This window comes from Perca fluviatilis, chromosome 18 (assembly GCF_010015445.1).
Source record: "Perca fluviatilis chromosome 18, GENO_Pfluv_1.0, whole genome shotgun sequence".
Lineage (NCBI taxonomy): Eukaryota > Metazoa > Chordata > Actinopteri > Perciformes > Percidae > Perca > Perca fluviatilis.
The window spans coordinates 28,252,413-28,276,651 of record NC_053129.1 but is presented as its reverse complement, the minus strand read 5'-3'; the positions used below and the strand labels follow the sequence as shown (position 1 = coordinate 28,276,651).

Sequence of the window (24,239 nt, the reverse complement as noted above, 5' to 3'; positions counted from 1 at the left end):
AAAACAGGGTCCAAGTATAACAAAAGACATTATATAGCACTTTCATAAAGGAACATTTTCATGAAGGAGGCAAAGCAAATATTAAAACATCTCTCGGGGCCACAGCACATACACAGATTTACGCCTTTCATTTAATTTGCCTGCACGGTCTGAAATAAGAAAATTTCATTTACAAAGGCAGCAGATAATTACACAATCAGCGACTCACGCTAACTACTAGGTGCAATTTGTACCTGAAAACACAACCTCAAAAGCTTCACTCGACAGATGAATTTTGTGCAACACAGAGCCCTAAACCAGCTCTGGAATCAAACAACGGGAGAATTTTCGGATACTGAAATTGAACTACTGATAAATGAAGTAACAGACACACAAGCTGTCATTCATCAGTAACAACTCCTACGGCAACTCTAGTACGAACACACCTTTGCATGAGCCTTAGTGGCTGCATGTTCTTTCTTTGTGTGTCACTCAAAATTATACACCCATCCATCCACCCACCCATCCATCCACCCACTCACCCATCCACCCATCCATCGGTTTGTATCCCATACCTTGTACCTGAACACAGAGCTGCACATCCTCTACAATCTTTTTTTATATAAATCAATATAATGATGTCATCCATATGTCAACTACTGTATCGATTTATAACAATGCTCACTGTCCATACACACACGCACACAAAGAATAGGTCATACACACTGGCTGACTTATATACTCTAAGTGCATACATGAATAAGGCAGAAGTGTGGTACTCCTCTGCCTCTTACCACAGGAAAACAAGGAGGGCTGTGTTCAATTATATGATCATTATACTATTAAGTGGGAGTTCAGTATCTCATAAGGTGGAATCATGCAAAAGTATTGCTGCTATTGTTAGCACTGTTAATATACAGAGAGATTTAGAAAGGTATTTAATACTCTGAGGACGAAAGACACACTTGTTTGACAAAACTCCTACTTAAAAAGCGATATTACAAAATTTCAGTTCAGACATTTATCCACTATGTTTTATCATATATGACACTAAAGACTTTGGTGAACTCATTTCAAGCACCAAAACAATTTGTACAACACATCATAACTTGGGTTGTTTTCAAAAGAGATTTGAGGAATTTCAAAAATGCCCTTAGACTTCAGAGGGTTAACAGACACCATTCAGAAACAAGTGTTTTCCGTGGGCATGGTATAAAGGAACAAACTATAACAAACAGAACTGTTGACAAATCTGATTTACACTTAGTCACTTAGGGTGTCTTTGGAAGATTGGATAGCTAATCAAAGTAAGCCAAGTTTAAATGCATTCAAGAAGCATTTGAGGCAGATTGAAATTCAGATTTTCAAACCCCCTTGGGAGGCTGTGTGGAACATGTGTATGTTCAAAGGCTGTTTAAGTCGTGCAACAGAAAACTCAGATTGGACAGATAGTCTAGCTAGCTGTCTGGATTTACCCTGCAGAGATCTGAGGAGCAGTTAACCATAGTCCTCAGAAATTCACCGGAGTTCAAAATGCCAACACAAAGAAAGCGGAAGGTAACGGACATCCAGCGGCACCGGAACAATGCCATAAATGAAAAGTTGTCTGATATAGACTACTACTAATACTACTACGCATAACACTGGTGATGCTCACAGGCAAGAGAGACTCTCTATTCTCACAACAGGAGACAGAAACAGACATTAGAACTGATTACCTGCAGCTGTGACTGCAGCATCATGCCGGGCAACACTGCCTCTTAACCAGAGATGGCAAAAGTACTCACTCCCGTACTTAAAGAAGTACAGATACTTGTGTTAAAAATTACTCTGGTAAAAGTAGAAGTACTGATTTAACTTCTTTACTTAAGTAAAAGTAACAAAGTACAGGCTGTGAAATGTACTTAAAGTATAAAAGTAAAAGTAGCCTTTATGAACAACCACTAAAGCTACCTGGACCACACACGTTACTAGAGTGCAAGATGAGAAACTTCAGTGGACATAAAACCAGGCTCTTTATATGCCATTGTCCACATTTTAAATGGATGTCGCCAAACATCACATATATTATTTGACAGCCTAAATTGCTGAGTAGCAAGTATGAATTAATTGTATCTGTGAACACAGATCCTCTTTTAATTCCCTTAAAAATTATTGTGTTCAAAAAAAAAAAACTATAAAAAACCATAAAAAATGGCCAAAACCCCCTCACTATTTTCTCTTATACTCTTTACTACCACGAGCGTGCAAATGATGAGTTGTAGGGGCGTTACACCTACCTACTATCCCTTTGATTGTATTATCACTAAAAAACTAAAAAATAACGTGAAGATAGTAATGTGTGGCACTTCTTAACCAAGACAACCGCATACACACTGAACACAAAAACACAAAAAACCTACTAGAACATAACCAAACAACACATACTACAAATATTAACACTAATCCAACCACACACCCACTATTATCCCACAGCAATCTCTTTCTTCTTTTGTGTGGCACCCCGCCTGGTGGAGGCGTGTCCGCCTATTACACCTCTTGACACTAACGCCATAAAAAGAGAAATATTGTGTAAATAAGAGTAAAGAAAAAGTCGCCACAAAAATATAGTAGAAAAAACTTAAGTACAGTAACATATTTGTACTTCGTTACTTCCCATCTCTGCCTTAACACACACACACACACACACACACACACACACACACAATTCCTCTGTCTACCTGAGCCTCAGTGCAAAGCTGCATGTCCTCCACCCTCTGACGGTAGCTCTCGAACTCGGCCAGCGCCTGTCTCTTCATCCTCTCGTGGAGCTCCATGGACTCCTCCAGAGACTGGATCCGCCTCTTCAGGTCCATTTCATCGCTGATCTTACTCTTGTACTGTGGATACCATAATGAAACGTATTTGGAATCTGCAGCTGATTGTGCACCACAACACACATACAATCATGTGGAACACACGTGCCAGATGTTGTAGACTGAAATGCAGTAGTTGGTGAGAAAAGAGCAAAAATGTTCAATGTTGCAATGTAGGGCCGCAACTGACGATTATTTTCATAGTCGATTAATAATTAATGAGCCCAATAAGACGTCGTCAAATGTTTTGTTTTATCCCCAACTTAAAGATATGTGAAGAGACTAGAAAATACAATAACTGACTTAAACTGATTAATCGTTTGTCAAAATAGTTGGCGATTCATTTAATAGCTGGCAACTAATTGATTAATCTTTGCAGTTCTATTGCAATGTGAAATAATCCTCAATATTTCACCAAACTTTATTAACATCGATGAACATTTTTGATGTATGCTTTTAACAAATAAGCTACAGTAAAAAAACAGGACAGAACATATAATAATAATAATAATAATAATAATAATAATAATAATAATAATAATAATAATAATAATAATAATAATAACAATATTATTATATGTTCAGTATCATTGGCATCAGTAATAAGTAATAAAAAAACCTGGATTCTGAATTTGTAAACAGACTTTAAATTTGGCCTTGAATTAGCTCATTATGAAACTCAAATGAAAATTTTAATTAAAAGATTAAACAGGTACATTCAATTTAGTTCAATGCTCTAGCAAAGCACAACACTGAAACTTCCCTCCAGGCAGACATTGCGAACACATATAGCATGTAAATGTCTGTATGTATATGTTAAGCTGTTTGAGGTTAGACACTTTGCTCTTAGTGAAGCAAGTCATTCCCAGGATGAGGAATGACATATGGACCTCAATATTTAATATCCAGTTGATGGAATATTGATGAGTTCGTTTTGAGTGTGATCTCGGCTCTATGGCTCTCCAGTGGATCAGCTGCCATGTGATAGTGTGCAGCTGCTGTACAGGGGAAAACTGCAAGGGGGTAAGCGAGCATCCTATGGGGAGACTCTTAGGCTAACAAGCCATCACCTGCCATTAGCATTCCATTGACTCCCATTCATTTTGGCGTCACTTTGACAGCGAATAACTTTATATCTGAAGCGTTTAAAAGCTCTATTTGTCCATTGTTTATTACTAAAGAAAAACGACAATGTATAAAAGGCTCCATTAACTTGTATCTCATGTTATGGCTCTGTAGCAGACGTTTTTGTAAAAATGATTGTGTCATAACCACGCAACTTTTTGTCACACGGTAGATAAATTACCGTATAGTCAGGAGAAGCTCACAGGCAGTTTCGACTTACATTAGCTGTTTAAGTTTAATTACTAATGTTAACTAGCATTTTAGTTAGCAATAATTAGCCTGTGCCCATGTTATCTCCTTACATATACTTACGCTCTCCATCTCTGTAAGATTGGGAATGATTGAGATTTCTCTTGGCACAGCTACCAGAAGACTTGCAACTTTCAGACAGGTTGCTCGCGTCATATTTACGTCAACTCAAATTGGACAGATAGCTGTCTGGATTTACCCTGCAGAATCATAAATCAACCGGAGTTTAAATTACAACACAAAGAAAGCGGAAGGTAACGAGACATCCGAAAACGGACATCCGAAAAGAGTGACATCTGGCGGAATTTCCGGCAGAACGAGAGCAATCCCGGGAGTGGAACGTCATGGATATAGACTACATCTTGACTGACTGACCTGAATGTGAGTTTGGGTCTAAAGAGTCCCTTCGGCTGTCTTAAATCAATAGTTGAAAACAAATCAAAGCCCACTCAAGCCCACTTATTCATCTATTCAACCAATAGAAGTTATTAATAACTCATGAGCTGCTAATCATTCTAAAAAATACTGCAATATGCATTTACTTAGTCCTCCCTGAAAGCTGCAATTGATTACTTCACTTATTTAAATGTTCATACACCGACAAAATGGCTGTATCTCTTCACTTTATATATCTTCAAGTCAGGTCCCTTATATCGATGGTATCCTGCGTCTTTCTTACATTTTAACTGCATATCCACATGGCGAAAGTACACTTTCTTCTCATTTCTTATCAACATAGGACATAGGGGTGTGAATCTTCACTGGTGTCACAATTCGATTACGATTATCCTGTCAACGATTTGAATGGATTCAATATCTCGCTGCATTATGATGCATTACCTCCTTTCATCAACAAATTCAAGCAGTCAGATATATATGAACATCAGTAGGCAATAATCGATTATGGTCTGTCACTACATCGATGCAGAATCGTCCAGGTCGGCATCGTGATGCACCGATGCAATGATTAATTTCACCCCCTAAACACCGATAATAGGACATAAGACATAACTCAGAGAACAATTAAATTCATTTAAAAGATAGACGTAAGACATTGTCTTACTGATAAAATAAATTACATTAAATGTAAAGACCTGTAGTATCTTCTCTCTGGTCTCCGACAGAATCTGCTGCACCTCCTCTTCGTGGGCCTCCTTCAGGGTGGAGATGGCCGCCTCGTGTTCGTCGTTTTTCGTGTTCAGTGCGTAGATAACCTTCAACAGAGAGGAGAGAAACCCACTAGCTGTTAGACATAATTATAACCAGGAGTTGTTACGGTATCAAAAGCTGGTGGGAGACCGACCGCATCTCTCACAGCTCGGGGTTTACCAGCATGGACTGTGTTAGGACTGCTGCGTTCGATATATTTTGATCAAAAATTAAAGTTCAGACTACAAATGGAACAGAAAAGGAAGGTTGATAGATGCTAACGCTCATTAAATGTATCTTTGTAGGAAGAAAAGCTTCCAAGTTCGTTACTGAACCCTTTGTATATATAGATAGATAGATAATAGATAGTAGATAGATAGATAGATAGATAGATTATCTGTCTGTCCCAAGCCGTGACAGAAATTTCCCAAAAATACTTCTGGAGGTGCTTAATATTTGGCTACATTTGTGCAAAGATGTAAACAATTCCATTGTCGTTGGCCAATACCATAAAAACACTTGTCACACTTGACATTAATTATTTATTTAAAACATTTTTAAATAAGCTTACAGATTAAATGCAACGACAGCAGACTACAGAAATGCTAATTGCTGCCGTATTATAATGCTATTGCATTGCAAATGAGCTGTGGTATATAGCTGGTACACAGCTGCATGCAGTATATGCTGTGAAAACCTTCCAGTGCATGCCTGGACGTTTCCCAGATTAGCTCAGAAGCCTCGGTGATGCCCAACAATTACAAATTACAGATCGGTTGATGCCGGGGATAAAAATAACACAAACTGTTGTGCATGAGATTGACCTTTAAATCTGTCCCAGAAATACATGCAGCCATCCAGTGAGCCATAATCTGACAGCGCAGTGATCCCCTGCTCCCAGGCAGCGAGAGAAAGAGAGAGATGGGTTTTACATTTCCACATGAAAAACCATGACACTCTCTTCCCCATGCTTCGCTCCCCGCCATGAGAAACCAAGCTATGTGTGGCCTCTTTGAAAAAGCAAGTCAATAATTCAGACATTGAACTGTGCGATGGTGCTAAAGGAGGCTGGTTTACTCTGGACCAAAGTCCGTCAACAGAATTAGAAAAGTGCAGAGAAAAAGTGGAGAGAAAAGAAGGGCAAAAGCTTTCTTTGAAACAATGACATTCACTTGTTATGCTTTGCCAGGCAGGGGTGATTCCAGTATTTTTTAAGTGGGGTGGCACAGGGGGGGACCAATAATCAGTAAGAAAGGGAAGAAATGCGGGCTCTCTTTGGAGCCCAGGCAAAGGCACTCTCCTCGGCACAGCCAAAACAGAGTATGAGAATTGGAACTGAACTGGAGGAAACTTTAAAAGGAAATGTATCAAAAGCAAAAAAAATCTAAAGATTTAAATAAGAAAACGGCTGGAAAAATCATCGTTCTGAGCAACATTCATAAAGGACGTGTGGGGGAAAAAATTCAAATACTGACTTGGATTGAATACAGCATAGAAAATATGCTTAGAAATATAGGAAGTATTGGATAGGATAGAACACAATGTGATTCTGCTATAAAAAAACAAACATCACATCCATTATTAGTTTCACTTGTTTTCATTTTAAACAAATTGTACTGTATATCCGAATACAGTACACATTTTCTATAGGCTCAGTCTGCCACTTTAAAAAAAAATTAATAATAATAATTCCCGTGCTGGTTCCATTTATTCACCTCACACACACACACACACACACACACACACACACACACACACACACACACACACACACACACAGCTGACAACCATAGAGCTCCACTCAATAACAGAAACTAAGACACATTCATCAAAAAGGTACTCAGCCATGGCAGTTATTCCCTCGTCTGATTTTACTGACCTCTTCTATGTGAATTTGATCAGCATCTTGTTTTTCTACCTTTATGCTGCATATTAAATATATATTGACATTTATATCTGATTTATAGCTGAGGTTTAGTTTCATATGTCGACTGGACAAGTCAGAGAACCACATAATTGAAGCTTTAGTCAGCCCTGTGAAAAGCTGTTATAGATACACTTCCAGGTTAAGACAGCATTGGTGCAATAGCCTGTATATCCTATGGGTTAATGTGTAATTGTTATGTATTTCTGTATCTCTTTTATATTTTTATACTGTATTGTGTGTTATATGGACCTTGGACTGCAATCAAGTTTTTTTATAATTATATCATTTTTTTAATTGTTATTTTACTTTTACTTCAAGCCGAATGCGTTTTTCATATTTTCACTAATAACATATGTTTCTTTTCCTTCACCTTCCTTTGGGCAACAACTCAATATTATAACTTATTGTGAAACTAGACTTAGCTGTTAGCAGTTGGCTGTTAGCTTGACTGCTAGTTGTTGCTGATCAGTAACTCATTGAAAAAGAAACACTTTACTATTCTAACAACAAGAGTGTACAGCCACGCTAGCCACTCTGTGGGAGCCTGTACTTAGGCACAGCGCGGTGCTTTGAGCTAAATGCTTAAACCAGCATGCTAACATGCTAACTATGACAATGCTAACATGATGATGTTTAGCAGGTTAAATGTTTACCATGTTCACCATCTTGGTTTACCATGTTGATCGTGCCTAATTTAGCCAGTTAGCATACTAACACTCTACGCCCTACACTAAACTTTGCGCTAAACAAAAGTACAGCTCAGGCTTGGTTTTGCAAGTATTTGATTATAAACTAAAGCATTAGAATTAGCCTAAAGTTTTGACCTGATCATGGCGCTAAAGGAAATGTTTAGGAATCACCAAAGTTATTACAATATCTAAATTTAAATTGAATAACAATTATATCGACAACGTTTCATTTCCGGGATTGTTCAGGTGCTGCCGGAAATTCCGCCGGATGTCCGCCACCTTCAGCTTTTTTTGTGTTGGCGTTCTAAACTCTGGTGGATTTCTGAGGACTGTGGTTAACTGCTCCTCAGATCTCGGCAGGGTAAATCCAGACAGCTAGCTAGACTATCTGTCCAATCTGAGTTTTCTGTTGCACGACTAAAACTATTTTTAAACGTACACGTGTTCCACCAAAACAAGTTCCTTCCAGAGGCTATTTTGCAGAGGCATCATTGCTCCGTCCGGCACTTAGCACCGCTCCCAAGACAATTGTGATTGGTGTAAAGAAAAGCCAATAAACCAGAGCAGGTTTTTCTCCCATCCCGGATTGCTGTGTCAACTAGCCAGACCTTCCTCTGCAGCGCTGTGGAGGAAAGTCTGGCAATGTGAGACTAATAACTATCCATACAACAGCTGTTGTAACATTTTACTCAAAACCGTAAATTAACCTCATGGTGGCGCTAGAGGAAAAGTCAGAGGATCACCAAAGTCATTAGGAGTCATCCTCTGGGAAACATGAATGTCTGAGCAAACTTTCATTGAAAGCCATCCAACAGCTGTTGAAATATTCCAATCTGGACCAAAAGGCAGTGGACAGACAGACCAACATTTTGCACAACTAGCAGAGCTAATAATTCACATACTAAGATGCTTTATTTATAAAGGATAAAATTCCAAGTTTATTCCACAGGGTTTCAAAATCTGTCCTTTCATTTGGACCTCTCATTTCAAGTCTCTTTCTCTGCTCTTTCAAATGAGGAATCCATCCAAGCTTAGAGGCACTCTGCAAGGAGCCAAATAAAGCTGAGAAAATTCAGTTTGCTCCAGAAGAAAAAGTTTTTTTCCTCTACACGTCTAAATTATTCAGGCAGCCCAGTCTCTCATCAGCTTAGGAAGTGAATGGAGCAGACGTAACCGTTAGAGGAGCTGAAATCTCCATCACATCCCGAGAGTCATCAGCACACTTCTGCAGATGAAATTCACTAATCTAAATGCTGCGAGGTCTGCTGCTGACACACACACACACACACACACACACACACACACACACACACACACACACACTCTAGCAGAGACTGTCGAGATCCCCATGAACCAATACGCCCGTGTCCAAACGCATCAGTGTAATTTGCTTGTGTGTGTGTGTGTGTGTGTCAGTCAAACCCCAGGAAACAGACAATTGCTGTCTGAGAGACAAAGGCTGCCAATAATGTCATCATTGTCATCATGTGGGAACAACACATATTGGATCTGGCAAGCCAGCAATGTGCCAAATCAGGTATTATTTTAATGGGGGTTGCAGATATCAGCCAATATTTTGAGTCAATATCCACATTATTTCAATGTAACCTTATTTATCATCTGAATTTAGGTAAATAAATATTGCAATATTCTGTGATTTATTGCAAATGATTACCTTTTTTCCAACTTAAAATTTTTCCCAATTTCAAATCATGTCCCCAAAAGGAAACTTTGTCAACATCTGTTTTATCTAAAAAGATACATTTCTCTGTTTGTTCATCTCACTTCACTTTTATTGCTGCAAAATGGGATTATCAAGCAGTCAAACTGACCAACACATGTAAAAGATCAATACTTGGCGTCTGTGTAACGATACAATTTTGCCGCGAAAAATATCGCAAAACTATGCTGTATCGATTATTTTCCCCCACCCCTATATAGTACTAGCCAACCATCCTGACTTTGTGAGTACTACACAGTCCCTCCAAAAAAAACGTGATTATGCGATCGCATTATTCAATGCATAATCAGCCAAAGTCCGCATATTTATGCGCGGTCGCATTTTTTTTCAAATACGCCGCACTTTCGCCGCATAAATTGCCAATTTTCGCACAAAATATGCGGGGCTTGCATGATTTCATAATCCCCGCATTGTCGTTGCAAAAAAGTCACTATATCTTGATAAAGTTGAAAAATGTTCCGTTTATTTCACACAAGAGCAGCCATTTCCCCCTGTTGCCATGGGAACGTCATGAAGATACGTAATCATGCAACGTGAACATCATCGAAAAGCAGGGGTGTTGGGGAAATCACTTTTCTTTCTCTTTTTCATCAAACCGCAGTTTTTGCAAGTTCCAGCAACTTTTGCAAGTTTCCGCAATTTCATCGCATAAATATGCATAAATATCCCGCATATTCCATCGCTTTTTTTAACAAAACGTGCCGCATAATCAAGGATTTTTGACCGCAACAATCAAAAAAAACCTCCGCATTTTTCTGGAAGGACTGACTACAATACACACAATTTAGGGGACTTTCTTATCCTTAACTGATCCTCTCAGGCTTCCTCCCAGACTCTGCTCTTGTTAAGGCAGTACCACAGCCTTAAGGGAAGTCCTGCCTTGAAAAAAAACTTCATGTAATTCAGATTAACATTAATGATGTATTCATTGTGTGAAGTTATTCATTTTGAATAATCAAAGAAATTGCAATGTCAGCTTGAAAAACACAAGCTTCCTTTTACTGTATACAACGGTGTGTGTGTGTGTGTGTGTGTGTGTGTGTGTGTGTGTGTGTGTGTGTGTGTGTGTGTGTACTGATCGGAGGTGTGAATGTGCGAGGAAAAACAGAGAGAGAGAGAGAGAAAGTGTGAGAGAGTGATCCTCTTCTCATCTCCTCGGGTTGATCAGGTTCATGTTCTTGCAGGAGTCTGCATGAACGACAGCGATACCAGGCAGATCGATAAAGGTGGCAGCAAAATGCCACAAATTTCATCTGTCGGCCAGGAGAAAGTCCCAGCTGAGACACTCACTAAGACTCTGAAATGAAATATGACTCTGCTGTCAAACACTGGAAAAGATGAAATGTCAGAACTTCATTGTGCTCACTTTTACATGAACTTCTTAACCTCTATTGTACTAACCCAAATGTATAACCTTTAAAGCAATATTCAAAAGATGTAAACTCTTTTTACAATTCCCCTGTTTCGTTGTTTGGATAGTAAGAGTATCAAATTGTGAATATTCTGCATCGCTCTCACATTTACTTGTCAAAATAAATGTCAGAATTCAGGTGTAATAAACAAACTGTAATGTCAAAATACACCAAACAAATGCTAATGTCTTACGAATATATTCATAAACACAGACAGCTATATTGTCTACATAGAAATAGAAGTCTGAAGAGACTGAACTGAATCGGCCTTTCATGTCTCAATGCAGTCCTCTTTCCAATACCCCTCCAGGTTGGGACAGAGCCAGAATATGTGAATCAATGTTGCATCCGCAGACTTACATCTATCACATATCATGTTTATTTTGTCGGTACATCTTTGCTAGTTTGGATTTGGTAAGACCCGAGAGTCTGTATCTTAAAGTACTAATATCTGCACTGGCAGATTTATTCAATTAATGTAAGAAAATAAAATGGGTAACACTTTACTTGAAGTTTTCTACCTAAGAGTGACATAACACTGTCATGAACACATGACACTCACATGACACTGTCATGACACAATCATGACACATGAACCCTAACCCTAACTTGTCATGACAAAACCGAATGACACTTACTAAAAAAGTGTTATGTCATAAACGTTTATGACTTGTTTATAATGTTTTATGACATGTTCATGACAGTGTCATGTCACTCTTATGTAGAAAACTTCAAGTAAAGTGTAACCATGAAATGTTATGAACTAAATTACAGACAAAACGACTTAATAAGAAAGAGATTTTTGGCAGTGGTCAAATTACAAACACTAGAAATGTTAGACGTTGACAATGTCTATCTCTTATCTATAGCTATTGTTGGCTACTATAATTATGGAAGCTCCACCAAAAAACCCTACAAGTTTAATCTGAAAAACAATCAACAATAGCAGCGTGAGGTATAGCCTGTAAGTGGATGTACGTCTATATAGCTGTATAACTTTTTAATTAGGTAAAAAACTAATAAAAAAACAAGATCATGTGATGATAATCAAAGCAAAATGCCGTTTCATTTTCACTTCTCCAACACTCAAATCTCAAATTTAGTCACTCTAAATTGCTTATAAGGACTCTTTTTGTTGTCGTTACCTTGTGGATCACATACTCCGACATGGCCAATATGTTACCGCTCTGTGGTTTTGTGTCTTGCTGATTTGTCGCTACCTTTGAGAAGCCAGGAGGAAAAGGAGATTTACACTGTAGCTCTATATCTCTCTAAGGCACGTGTCAAACTCAAGGCCCGCGGGCCAAATCCGGCCCCTTGCAAACCCAAAACATTTTTTCAAACTGCAATTAAGCGACGCTCAAGGAAGAATTGGGTAGATTTGCCGACTTTGAGACTTAGAAATCCCCACAGAATCAGAGAGTTTGCATATTCAGGCCGTCGGATGCTACAGGATGCTGGGGTCAGCTGTGTGGTAGCCTGCTTTTAAAAACGGTAATCATTGTTTAGCTTGATTTGCTAAATTCTATGATGGACAAGGAACTTTTTTGCTGACTTCTTTAGGGTTTTATGTCGACCAAACTGTAAGTGAGAAGACTATATGAGACATGCAATACAGTCACAAATATTTAACTTTTCTCTTAAATAAAAGCATGTCAATAAACTATACATGTCTGGCCCTTGATGTGATTCTCATTTCCCGGTGTGGCCCTGCTCTAAGGGTTAAGTTGTAGCGTTGTGATTTACTCAAAATCTTTTAGTTCAGAATATCTGCACCAACGACCAAGAATACGAGCCTGATCCTCTTCCAAGGGAACGGTGGAGTACTTTGTTATCAGTGGGACTGCGTTCCAAAGCCACTACAAAATGCAACATCAAAAAACAAGCTTCATGAAATTGTTATTGACTTCTGATATCCAGCAGAGCCTCGTGCATTGAACTTAAACAGCAATTGCAGATGAAAGCAAACCAAAGTATTTCTTTATGAAAGTCAAATATGAACACCACCAGAGAAAGTAAACAGTAAAAGCCCATTAATCTTTGCTAAACGTTAAACTAAATGAAATGGGGTTTGTTTTGACTCTGTTACCAAAGTCTTTGAACTGGCAGGATAAAAGCTACCAAAATGAAGACCTTTAACAAAGCCAACTGCTAGCCTTTGCAACAAAGGGACCTACAAACAGGGTGCCATTTGTGAAAAAAGCAGAGAGGGGGGGGGGGGGGTTTTTTGATCATGCACAACAAAACAAAACATGCAAGAATTAAATCCCCCTTCCAATACCATGGATATAGTGCCACTCGGCCGACCATGCCAAAACACTTATTTAACTTCAATATTCAACGGTTAATAGTTTCAAAATGAAAACGCACAACGTGGTGTCAACATACAACACAGCGCTTTCGAGCCGGAGAGCGGAGTACACTTCGCTGCGAAAACAAATTACTTTCACCCAGGAAACGCTTGTTCGTTCCTCGGAAGTGTTTTAAATCAAACCACGATCTTTTTCCCAAACTTAATTTAGTCGTTTTGCTGCCTAAACTTAACTCTCATCGCCGCAAGACGCTCACTTTTTCTGGCTAAACTCAACTACCACGGCCCCTGAAAGGGCCGTCATCTGGCGATGCCTGTAGCCCGGCTCACAGTCACCTATTGGCTGCTAAACAACCGCCGCTGGTAGTCGGGCGACCTGGAGCTCTGGAGCTGCTAAATACAATCAGCAACTGCCATTTGGATTTTATGGTTTTGTCACACTATAGACTGACAGCACTTTACTCAGTTTAAAATAGGCAACTTACTTCTATTTTAGGTAGGTACATAATTAATGGTCTATTGGTAAAACAGCATTGATCACTTTGGGTGGGGGGGGGGTGGATACATGTTGTCCCCACTGGGGATAAAAAATAATTCAGCAGAGGCAGGGATATATAAGCCAGAAAGGGGGAAATCCCATGCATTCCCCCCCCGGGGAAATCTCCATCACATCCCAAGAGTCATCAGCACACTTCACTGCAGATGAAATTCACTAATTATAATGCTGTGAAGTCTGTTGAGTGCTGACACACACACACACACACACACACACACACACACACACACACACACACACACACACACACACACACACACACAAAATCCTGAACCAATACTACTGCGTCCGAACTTATCAGCATAATTTGCCTGACAAATGGTCAGAGACGAGTGTGTGTGTGTGTGTGTGTGTGTGTGTGTGTGTCAAAGCCCAGGAAAATGCCAATTGCTGCCTGAGAGACAAAGGCTGCCAATAATGTCATCATTGTCATCATGAGGGAACAACACATATTGGATCTCGCAAGCCAGCAAAGTGCCACACATCCCCCCCCACCAAGGGAAATCGCACCCTGCCTACAAAAGGTATATTAACTAACCCCCGCAGACCAAAGAAACAGACTTTAGCTGAATGCCAAACAGACATCAGGTGCCAAAATGCTGTTCCCCTGGACTGGTGTCTTTGGCTTTATGCAGGATCAAAGAGAGAAAATAAAAGATGAAAAGATGCTGGTTCTCTGCAGAAACAAAGGCTGGACAACATCAAAGGATCTAATGACTCCTAATGAATGACTCCTTATTTCACTCTCACAGGCCTGAACGCACACCTCACTCGTCTCTTAGCTCAAGTCTCTCCGTCCGCAGATGAGACTGTGACGATAACGACGATGTCTAATGACGGCCATTTCACCACCTCATCACTATCCGGGAGTCATTTTCCACCCTGTAGCAGTAGAGCTGTGTCTGCAGTGGGTGTGGGCACACAACGGAGAATCTGCAGAGTGATTAAGAATGTACTGAGCGCTGATGGACGTACTGTAGTGTAGATAGAAGAACAGCTGCCACCCTATAAATGTAAAAGAAGAAGACGTAGGGGAGCTGCTACTGCGATACTGTCATATCGTTGGCTTTTTGTTTTTTTAATGTTGTAGTACGGCAGAGGTAAAGAGAGAATTATTGTTGTGGGTTGGGACGGGACAGGGGGTTGTTCAAAATTGTAATTGCAATGAAAAATTTATAAAAACATTGTTTAAGGAGAATCCCGGTTGATTTCAACACCTAGCTCTGTTTTTAGCCAAGTACGCTAAGCTAACCAGCTGCTGGCTTTTGTCTTATATCTGAAGGACATGAGTCTTTTTTATTTATTTATTTACTTTAAAGGAGAATTCCAGTCCTTTTCAACACGCAGCTCTGTTGTTTGTATATTTGGAGTGCTGTCAGTAGCGAGAAAAACTGCTAGCGTTAGCACCCAGGAGGCTGAAACCGGACAATTAGCACAAATGTTATGCCTTTCTGTCACACCTACTGCAGTCAGATTCACTGTGTTCACTCGGAAGGAATCACTTCACATGGGTAGGCACTTGTAATGGCATTTTGAACATGTTAAGAGGCTAAAAGCACGCTTAAAACTTGTCCGGTTTCAGCCTCCTGGGTGCTAGCGCTAGCAGGAGGATAACACGGTGTAGGCAGCACCGATCGTTTTCGTTTTTCTCGCTACTGACAGCACTCCAAACTTACAAACGACAGAGCTACGTGTTGAAATCGACTGGAATTCTCCTTTAAAGTAAATAAATAAAAAAATAAATAACAAAAGACATATTTGGGAAATAAGCATTGCATGAGAAGATCGAAACCACTCTCATGTCCTTCAGATATAAGACAAAAGCCAGCAGCTGGTTAGCTTAGCTTAGCATAAGGGCTAGAAAGAGAAGGTAGCAGCTCACTCTGTCCAACTGTAATAAAATCCCCCTACCACCACCTCTAAATGTTAGTAATACACATGTTATATCTTGCAGGTTCATGTGTACAAGTGTAGAAATGACATGCTCTTGGCTCTGAGCAGCTCCCACCTCCCACCTCCTATGGCGCCATTTTGATGCTACCAAACGATCACCTGACGTTAGCATCCCATTGACTCCCATTCATTTTGACGTCACTTTGACAGCGAATAACTTTACATCTGAAGCGTTTAAAGACTCCATTTGTCCATTGTTTATTTCTAAAGAAACACGACAATGTATAAAAGGCTCCATTACCTTGCACCTCACGTTATGGCTCCGTAGCAGACGCTTTTATAAAAATAGGCTAACGATTGTGTCATAACCACACGACTTACTGTCGCATAGTAGAGGAATTACCGTATAGTACAGGAGAAGCTCGCAGGCAGTTTGGACTTACATTAGCTGTTTAGGTTTAATTACTAATGTTAACTAGCATGTTAGTGATCAATAATTAGCCTGTGCCTATGTTATCTCCTTACATATACCTACGCTCTCCGTCTCTGTAAGATTGGGAATGATTGAGATTTCTCTTGGCACAGCTACCAGAAGACTTCACACTTTCAGACAGGTTGCTCACGTCACATCTACGTCGTCTCTCTCAGTTGGAGGCTGCGCAGTAAAGCAAGAGATCACCGGAAAAGTGCTTCTAATATCCTTCACTGGTCTCCGTCCAGAGCAACGGGGTCTGTTGTCCCATTATATACTGTCTATGGCAGCTCCTAGGCAACCAGCAGGAAGTAGCTTGTCCCAGCCAAGAGCTAGTCCAGCACACAACCACCCCGATAAATGGCAAATTGACGTTATTTACGCTTTGGTTTTTGTAGGGAACAAACAAACAAGATAGGACATGTTTTTCACTGAGATTCAGAGGTGATGGCTGGTGGATTTCTGTTACCTTCTGTAGCCATTTTCCCCTATTTCCAGACTTTGTGCTAAGTCAAGCTTTTAATTTAATTTACCAGACAGATATGAGACAGGTCTTCTCATCCCAGAAAGCGAATAAGTGTCATTCCCAAAATGTCAAACTATTCTTTTAAGATCAATTAGCGTTTTCCAAGAGAAACTAGGAAGTGAAAAAAAAATCTGTCAGTCAGTCTGCAACATACACTGACACATTGTAAAATATGAACATTCTACATTTCCAAAGCAAGTTAGAGTCCAAAGAGCCGGCTGATTGCAAAAGCAAAGCCTTGCAGATATGAATGACTGTTTTGTTAGCTGTGTATCGACTTCTGCACTCTTGGGGATAAAATCTTTAACCGTGTGGAAGAAGTGTAACGGGGATAAGTGCCATTTTATTTCTGAAAGAACTATTGGTCTATTGTCATGTCTGGCAGAACCATATTAGAGAAAGGAGCTGTTGCAGAGGGTAGTCAGTTTAGTGGAAAAACGGGTTTTGCGAGCAATTAGCTTCATCAGTACTGCTGCATACCAAATTATTGTTCTGTTGATGGGAAGCCAGCTTTGTTTTCTCCCTTTCTCTCTCTTGAACATTAACCCTTCATTCACCCACTAGAGTAGAAGCTACAATCTCTCTCAGGAACGCAGAAGAGTTGTGCTTGACTAAAGAAATCAGTATCTTTTTAACAATTCTTCTACTTTCTTTTATTGATTTATTTATTGGTTCATTCATTGATTTCTTGAGATCATTTTGTGTGACAAAATATCAACTCAAGGCCCACTTACCACAATTGGAAAGTTAGCTGAATAAATTGAACTGATACAGTGACTGAATAAATAACTGATGAAGGCCGTGAGATGTAGTTGAAAGCCAGGAAAAGCGGGAAAGTGAACTTTTAGTTGAGATTTATTTGTCACAGATTAAAGCTATAGTACAGTGCATAGTTTCTGTCGCCCCCATGAGGAATTCTAAGTAATGACAACAATCCTGTCGGCAAGCCTTCCGTGACCACGCGCAGAAACTTGTAGCCAAGGAGGACATGGAGGATTAAAAAAAAACATGGACTCTTCAGAAGAGGTAATTCTCTTCACTCGAGTTTCTGCGCTCGAAAGTCGCCGGACGACACAATCTTCTGAACACAGCCAGACTGAGAGAGAGTTTTGTGGAGCTGAGAGTCTTAATTAGCTTTGTATCAACTGATTTGGCAATGGCTTGAATGTAACGGACGTTCCAGTAATATAAAAAAGTAACACACTAATGCTTCAATGCGCCCTCCTAAAACCAAAAGCTTATTAGAGACAAAAACATAGTTAGGGATAAAACAGTGATGCAGTTTTATGCAGCAAAACAGTATTTATTAGTAACAAAAGCCATATAGATGAGGTCTGGCCACATCCTGGTGGTGCTCTGACGTAATGTCTCTATCACTATAATGGTTTTGAACACTACTCGGTTGAATGGTGAGACGTGAGTGCAAAAGATCTCCTGAGCGGCAGTGAGGTACATTAGCAGGTAATTATCATTACCTTCTTACACTCATTAGCATTTAATCATTGTCTAATTGGAAATTTAATTTCTAATTTTGGGTAATAAAGACTGTGTGAACAGATTTCTTTTTTTGGCTTCATGGATTTTTATTCTTTGTTCTATCCTGTTGCAATAGGTACATATTTTTAACCTTCTATGTTTAAACCAAGGTCTACAGGCAGACAAAGATGCATGTAAGAAGCACAAACTGGTCTCAAGCCAGTTGTAAAGCAGCCCTCTTGATGTGTATTAAAATAACTTGTGTGTTCTTTGACAAGACCCATGCCATGTGTGTGCGGTTATTTTCCCTTTGTGGCCTGGGTCTTTTATTTGTGTAGCTCCACAAATTCAGCCCTTTCTCATATTTTTCGAGGCTTAAAGGTTTTTTAACATTTATATGCGTTCCCCCAGCCTGCCTATGGTCCCCCAGTGGCTAGAAATGGTGATAGGTGTAAACCGAGCCCTGGGTATCGTGCTCTGCCTTTGAGAAAATGAAAGCTCAGATGGACCGATCTGGAATCTTCTCCTTATGAGGTCATAAGGAGCAAGGTTACCTCCCCTTTCTCTGCTTTGCCCGCCCAGAGAATTTGGCCCACCCATGAGAGAGAGAGAGACATCATGGCTTTCAAATGAGCAAAGTGGCAGTTGGTCAAGGCCACACCCCACCCTCCACCTTGCCCCCCCCTCTCTCCTCCTCAATAGCTACAGACACAGAAATGGCACATCCTAAGGAAAGCTCATTGTGGGACTGGCTCTAGTGGCTGTAATTCTGCACCAAGACTGAATTTTGGGAAAGAGACTTCAGATACAGCATTAGGGGACCACTAAGGTCTATATAAAAGAGACTTCAGATACAGTATTAGGGGACCACTAAGGTCTATATAAAAGAGACTTCAGATACAGTATTAGGGGACCACTAAGGCCTATATAAAAGAGACTTCAGATACAGTATTAGGGAACCACTAAGGTCTATATAAAAGAGACTTCAGATACAGTATTAGGGGACTACTGAGGTCTATTTAAAAGAGACTTCAGATACAGCATTAGGGGACCACTGAGGTCTATATAAAAGCATCCAAAGAGCACCATGTCATGGGACCTTTAAAATTATAGATGTTCCGATACCGATCCCAGTATCGGAAAAGCCTCCGATACGGCCTAAAATTCTGGTATCGGAGGCTTTTCCGATACTGGGATCTAGGGTATTGGCAAGTACTCAAGTTCATGCACCGATCTGATACCAGGTAATTTAGCCCCTACTTTAAAAGTAGTTTATTTATGTTCTTTTTCCGTTATGACTCACTGTCAAACTGGATAATAAAAGAAAGTTCTATGGCGTTTAACAAAAATGATAGAAATCCTATCACATCCATACAGGGATAGTAGTATACAGCTGTTAAAACATAATAAAATATATGTATTTTTTAACACACTAGTATCGGATCGGTACTGGGTGTCGGCTGATATGCAAGTTTAGGTATCGGAATTGGTATCGGGAAGGAAAAAATGTTATCGGAACGTCTCTACTTGAAATGACATGTGGATTTGACGTTATTGGACTAAACTGATACTGGCCTTTCATTAACAATTGATCTGGGGTCTGGTCTAGTGTTATCCAGCATAGATGGAATGGATAAGATGCAATTACTTTACAAAAGGCTGTTTGCCTGAACCCAGACTGATTCCAGTGCAATATTCAAACTAGATTCCACACAAGTAGTATATATACATTTTTTGTGCACACCTTATGGAAGCATCATGACAAATTTGACCTTTTAAACACCAGCAATTTGCATATTCAAACCAATATTATCAGCTCTTCCTCACATCTGTGTTGTGCTGCATCGTCATTGCATCTTCCCCCACCACCACCACCGTCTCAAAGTTTCATATTTCTAAATGGCAAACGGGGCAGACTGCCATCTCATTTCCACAGCCTCAATATTATGTGTTCACTGGGAGCGAATTTAACGAAGCAGGGAGAGAGAGAGAGAGAGAGAGAGAGAGAGAGAGAGAGAGATAGGAGGCCTAATTACTTTAATTATAATGTGTGGCTGTGATCTGCTAAACTGTAAGGTGCACCTTAATCCGTTAGCTAATTACGGGATGTTCCGTGGCGGTGTAAGTGGTGGTGGTGCATTTGAGATGGGGTTGAGCCGATGAGTAAAATACAAAGTTTGGCATTAATCAAATGCAGGATCTGTGATCAGCTCTTTTCGAATAAACTGCATTAGCATCAGATTTGAAATGAAGAATCCTGTGAAAAACTAAATCGTGACTTGCTTCTTTGCGTCTGTTCTGTTCAACAGAGGAGGGCAGAAAACCAAATGAAGCGAGGCTCACTGCAGACTGTACGTGTTCTCTGCTCCGTTTTTGGGAAAGCTTTTAATGCAAACACCTTACATACAGCTTTCGAACACTGCTGAATAAATCAAGAGGCCACTCAACAGTTTTTTTGAGATGATAATGTTTGAATGCCTCAGTTAGATACAGGTTTTATTGGACTTCTCCATTGCAATATTTAATTAAATATATACTGTACTGTTCCAAATATAATGTAAAGCATAGGATAAGGGCACCAGAAAAAGATGTAAGTTGTAAATTGAATAGCACCACACACGCACACAACATAAGAGTACTGAATCTGTGTATCATTCGTTTTTTTCTAAATAAAATTTAAAAAAATCAGAAAAACAAAAAATGACTTGTTTTCTCAATACTCGTTTCCAAAACCAAAATGAAAAAAAATAAAATAACGACTTGTTTAATTCAATTTCCGATTTTGTGCAGCAAAGGAAAAATTGAAGAAAAAAAAAGGTTAACAAGCGTTTCATCTAATTTTGATATATTGTTTTATTAGTGATCTCTACTCCAAAAACAGGGAGGGACTAGAAATCCTCTCGGTTGCTTTTTCTCGGTGACATCTAAGGTGCAAAAGTGGACAAAAAAATGCCTCACACCTTAAAAAAGAATTTGTAGAACTGCTTCTTACTTTGAAAGAAAGTGTCCAGCGTGTTTGTCGCACACATTTTTGTTTACCCACCGCATTGGAGCTGAAAAGAACTGTTAGATCAGACATCAAGTCATAAACAGAGAGAGTCCTATTAGCTCATTTTAAAATTTTACTCTTAAATATTACATTTGCTCTGATGGGAAAATGATATTCCAGTTTATTTACTCAGTGCATCGTTTTCTGTGTGCTCTGTCAAGACGGCAGGGACGAGAGTAGCAGGGCGTCTTTTTAACAGCAGACCTTAAATGTTACCATTAAGATTAAATAGAAGTAATCAGTTTTCAAATTCAAGTTGTAATGACTTAATTTGCAGGGATGCCAGACAGAATGAGCGTGTTTTTGATTAAACGCAGTGCTCGAATTACTGAGACGTCTGCAGCTTGTTTTCGACGACGTCAGAAATGAGTGTTTTATTTACCAAACCGGCTCACGGGAAAGAAAGTGCAGTTCAGTAAACAGCGATGTGCACCTCTCCACTTCATACAGTATATTTGCATTTAGGGAAGGATCACGCACATAGCAGTAAATCCAGGAGAAGACATCAATCACACATGATAAATCCTTCTTAGGTAGGTGGAACATCCACCACTTCCAAAAAGACATCTGCACATGTTTATTAAAAGGAAGCTTGGGCAGGAAATCTCAGTGCCTGATTCTATGGAAGAAATAGCACTAAGTTACACAGACATAACATATGTTTAGTAGGGGTGGAACAGTACATGTATTCGTATTGAACCGAAACGGTACGGGAGTCACGGTTCGGTGCATGAATTTACACGGAGAATACACGGTATAAAAATAAATAAAACTCGCGTGCAAATTAATTAATGTAATGTGGAACTAATGTAGCGGAACTACGGTTAGATACGCGGATTCTTTTTTTGACACCTAATCTGTAGCCCCGCCTTAGCTCTGAAGCTAGCTGTCAGTTACAGTAGTACAGGCGAGAGAGTGGTGGATAATGGCTCTTATACAGTAGCCGCAGCCCAGCTGGCGCGCGCAAAGGTGACGTCATTGGATCGCCATAACTATTTATACCCACGCTGGTGCTTGCGACACTAGTCTTCTCCTGAACAGAGGTGGCGCTAAAGAGGAAAGGCTACAGACGTCGCTCTTTCTACGGACTAGAAGAAGAAGAAAAAGGTAAACAACGGCAGAACTGGCAGCAGCATTGCCGTCAATGCTTCGATTTGATTGGATGACCTACTTCGTCGGATCAAGCCTTTCATTCACCATAAAAGAGCTCATCTTAACCCAGTAAGTCACTCACTCTGAGAGTCCTGGCATCCAGTTGCCCAGGAGCTCGTTCATGCTTCCTGTTTCCGCTTTGTCGCGCGCCACTGGAAAAAAAAAACAGAGTGGTGTATATAAAGTGGCTATAAATCCGGGCGCTCCGGCAAGATCTAATCATTTTGACGTCGCGATGGTGCGCGCCAGCTTGGCTGCGGCTACTGTAAAATGGCCTTAAGACTGCTGTTGTAGACGTTTCCAGCGTCGCGGCTCCGAACCGTAACGTTAGTTGGGACAGGCGCTTCTTCAGCCTATATTAGCTTTAGCCAGGCAGGGAGCAGCTTTCTGCGGTGAAAAGTGGCCGGGAGACGTCGTGATAACGTTGCATTAATCAGGTGATTTAGTTCGTCTTTTGCAGAGAACGGAGATGCTGTATTTTCAGTTTTATAGCTGATGGTCTTATTTTGTTTACAAGTTACAGATGGAGTCTGGAGATGACGTGGGGTACTTATTGTTTACTGTTTACATCTTACTTTACAGACTTCAGGCTGCTGCAGCTAGCTCAGGGGAGAGACTGGATGACACTAGGTGGTACAGCCTGAGACATGCACAATTGCAAAAAAATTGCCTTCTGCACTTTGGTTTTGCTTTTCCCTCCATTGTACCGAACTCGTACCGAACCGTGATGTCTGAACCGAGGTATGAACCGAACCGTGACTTCTGCGTACCGTTCCACCCCTAATGTTTAGCATGAATCTAAATCCAGTTTTGCCAGTCTAGTATTTTTAGTGTACCAGCTGTTTACAAGAAAGCCACAATTCTGCATTCTGGCCAGTGCTGCCGATACACAGATAACCTGTGTGTGTGTGTGTGTGTGTGTGTGTGTGTGTGTGTGTGTGTGTGTGTGTGTGTGTGTGTGTGTTATGTAACCTAAACAGTAGAGTCTCTAATTAAACAATAAGCACCATCTGGAGCCATTAGTTTACTGTAAGTTCTGAGTGCATTTTATTGTTCTTTCTGCCTATTTAACACAACACAACACAACACAACACACACACACACTCACAGCAGATGCCTGGACTTCTTTCATGTCTCTGATGGTTTGCTAGTTTGCATTAACCAGGTTTATCTGTGACCTAGGCAGCAAAAAAAAATGGGAATTGCTTTGGTACAGCAGCTATGGCAGGTGGGATTATTCTGGTGAGAAAGTTGAAATAGAAAGCCACTATACTTGATACTGAGACCAAAGCAGAAATAAAAGTCAAAGCCACAAACACATTTCAACCCCGGAGCTTTACTGCAGGCCATAGTGATAGCGCGCCTCGATTTCCTGGCTGTCAACATAGGATTGTGTTTTAATATACTCCTCGACAGAGCATCCTGCTACACTGTACGAGTAAGTTCATTTGACACACCGAGCACGCGATCCATTTGCTTTTCTCTTACCAAGACTTTTGGATACGTTGAAACTGCTAATTTCACACGCTTGAAAGAATAAGTTAATATCATAACTATCATACTATCATAATTTCAGGTCACTTTATACGTGTTACGAGCAGTAACACGTACAGATTGGAATTTGTGTTCCAACAGCTTAAAACACACAGCGACACAGTCACAGTCATCCACAGCCGAA

General features: G+C 40.1%; 1 protein-coding gene across 5 annotated transcripts in view; it reads right to left on the bottom strand.

Moving 5' to 3' along the window:
• Positions 1–24,239, bottom strand: part of fam184ab (family with sequence similarity 184 member Ab) — a 176,219-nt gene that overhangs the window by 103,197 nt on the left and 48,783 nt on the right. For 3 of the 5 annotated variants that reach the window (XM_039782367.1, XM_039782368.1, XM_039782371.1), the window contains exons 2-3: positions 5,288–5,422; positions 2,700–2,858 (exon numbers count right to left, since the gene is read on the bottom strand). In XM_039782367.1, the coding sequence (XP_039638301.1) occupies positions 2,700–2,858; positions 5,288–5,422 (294 nt within the window). The remainder of the gene's footprint in view (positions 1–2,699; positions 2,859–5,287; positions 5,423–24,239) is intronic. The other 2 variants (XM_039782369.1, XM_039782370.1) reach the window with 1 other exon arrangement.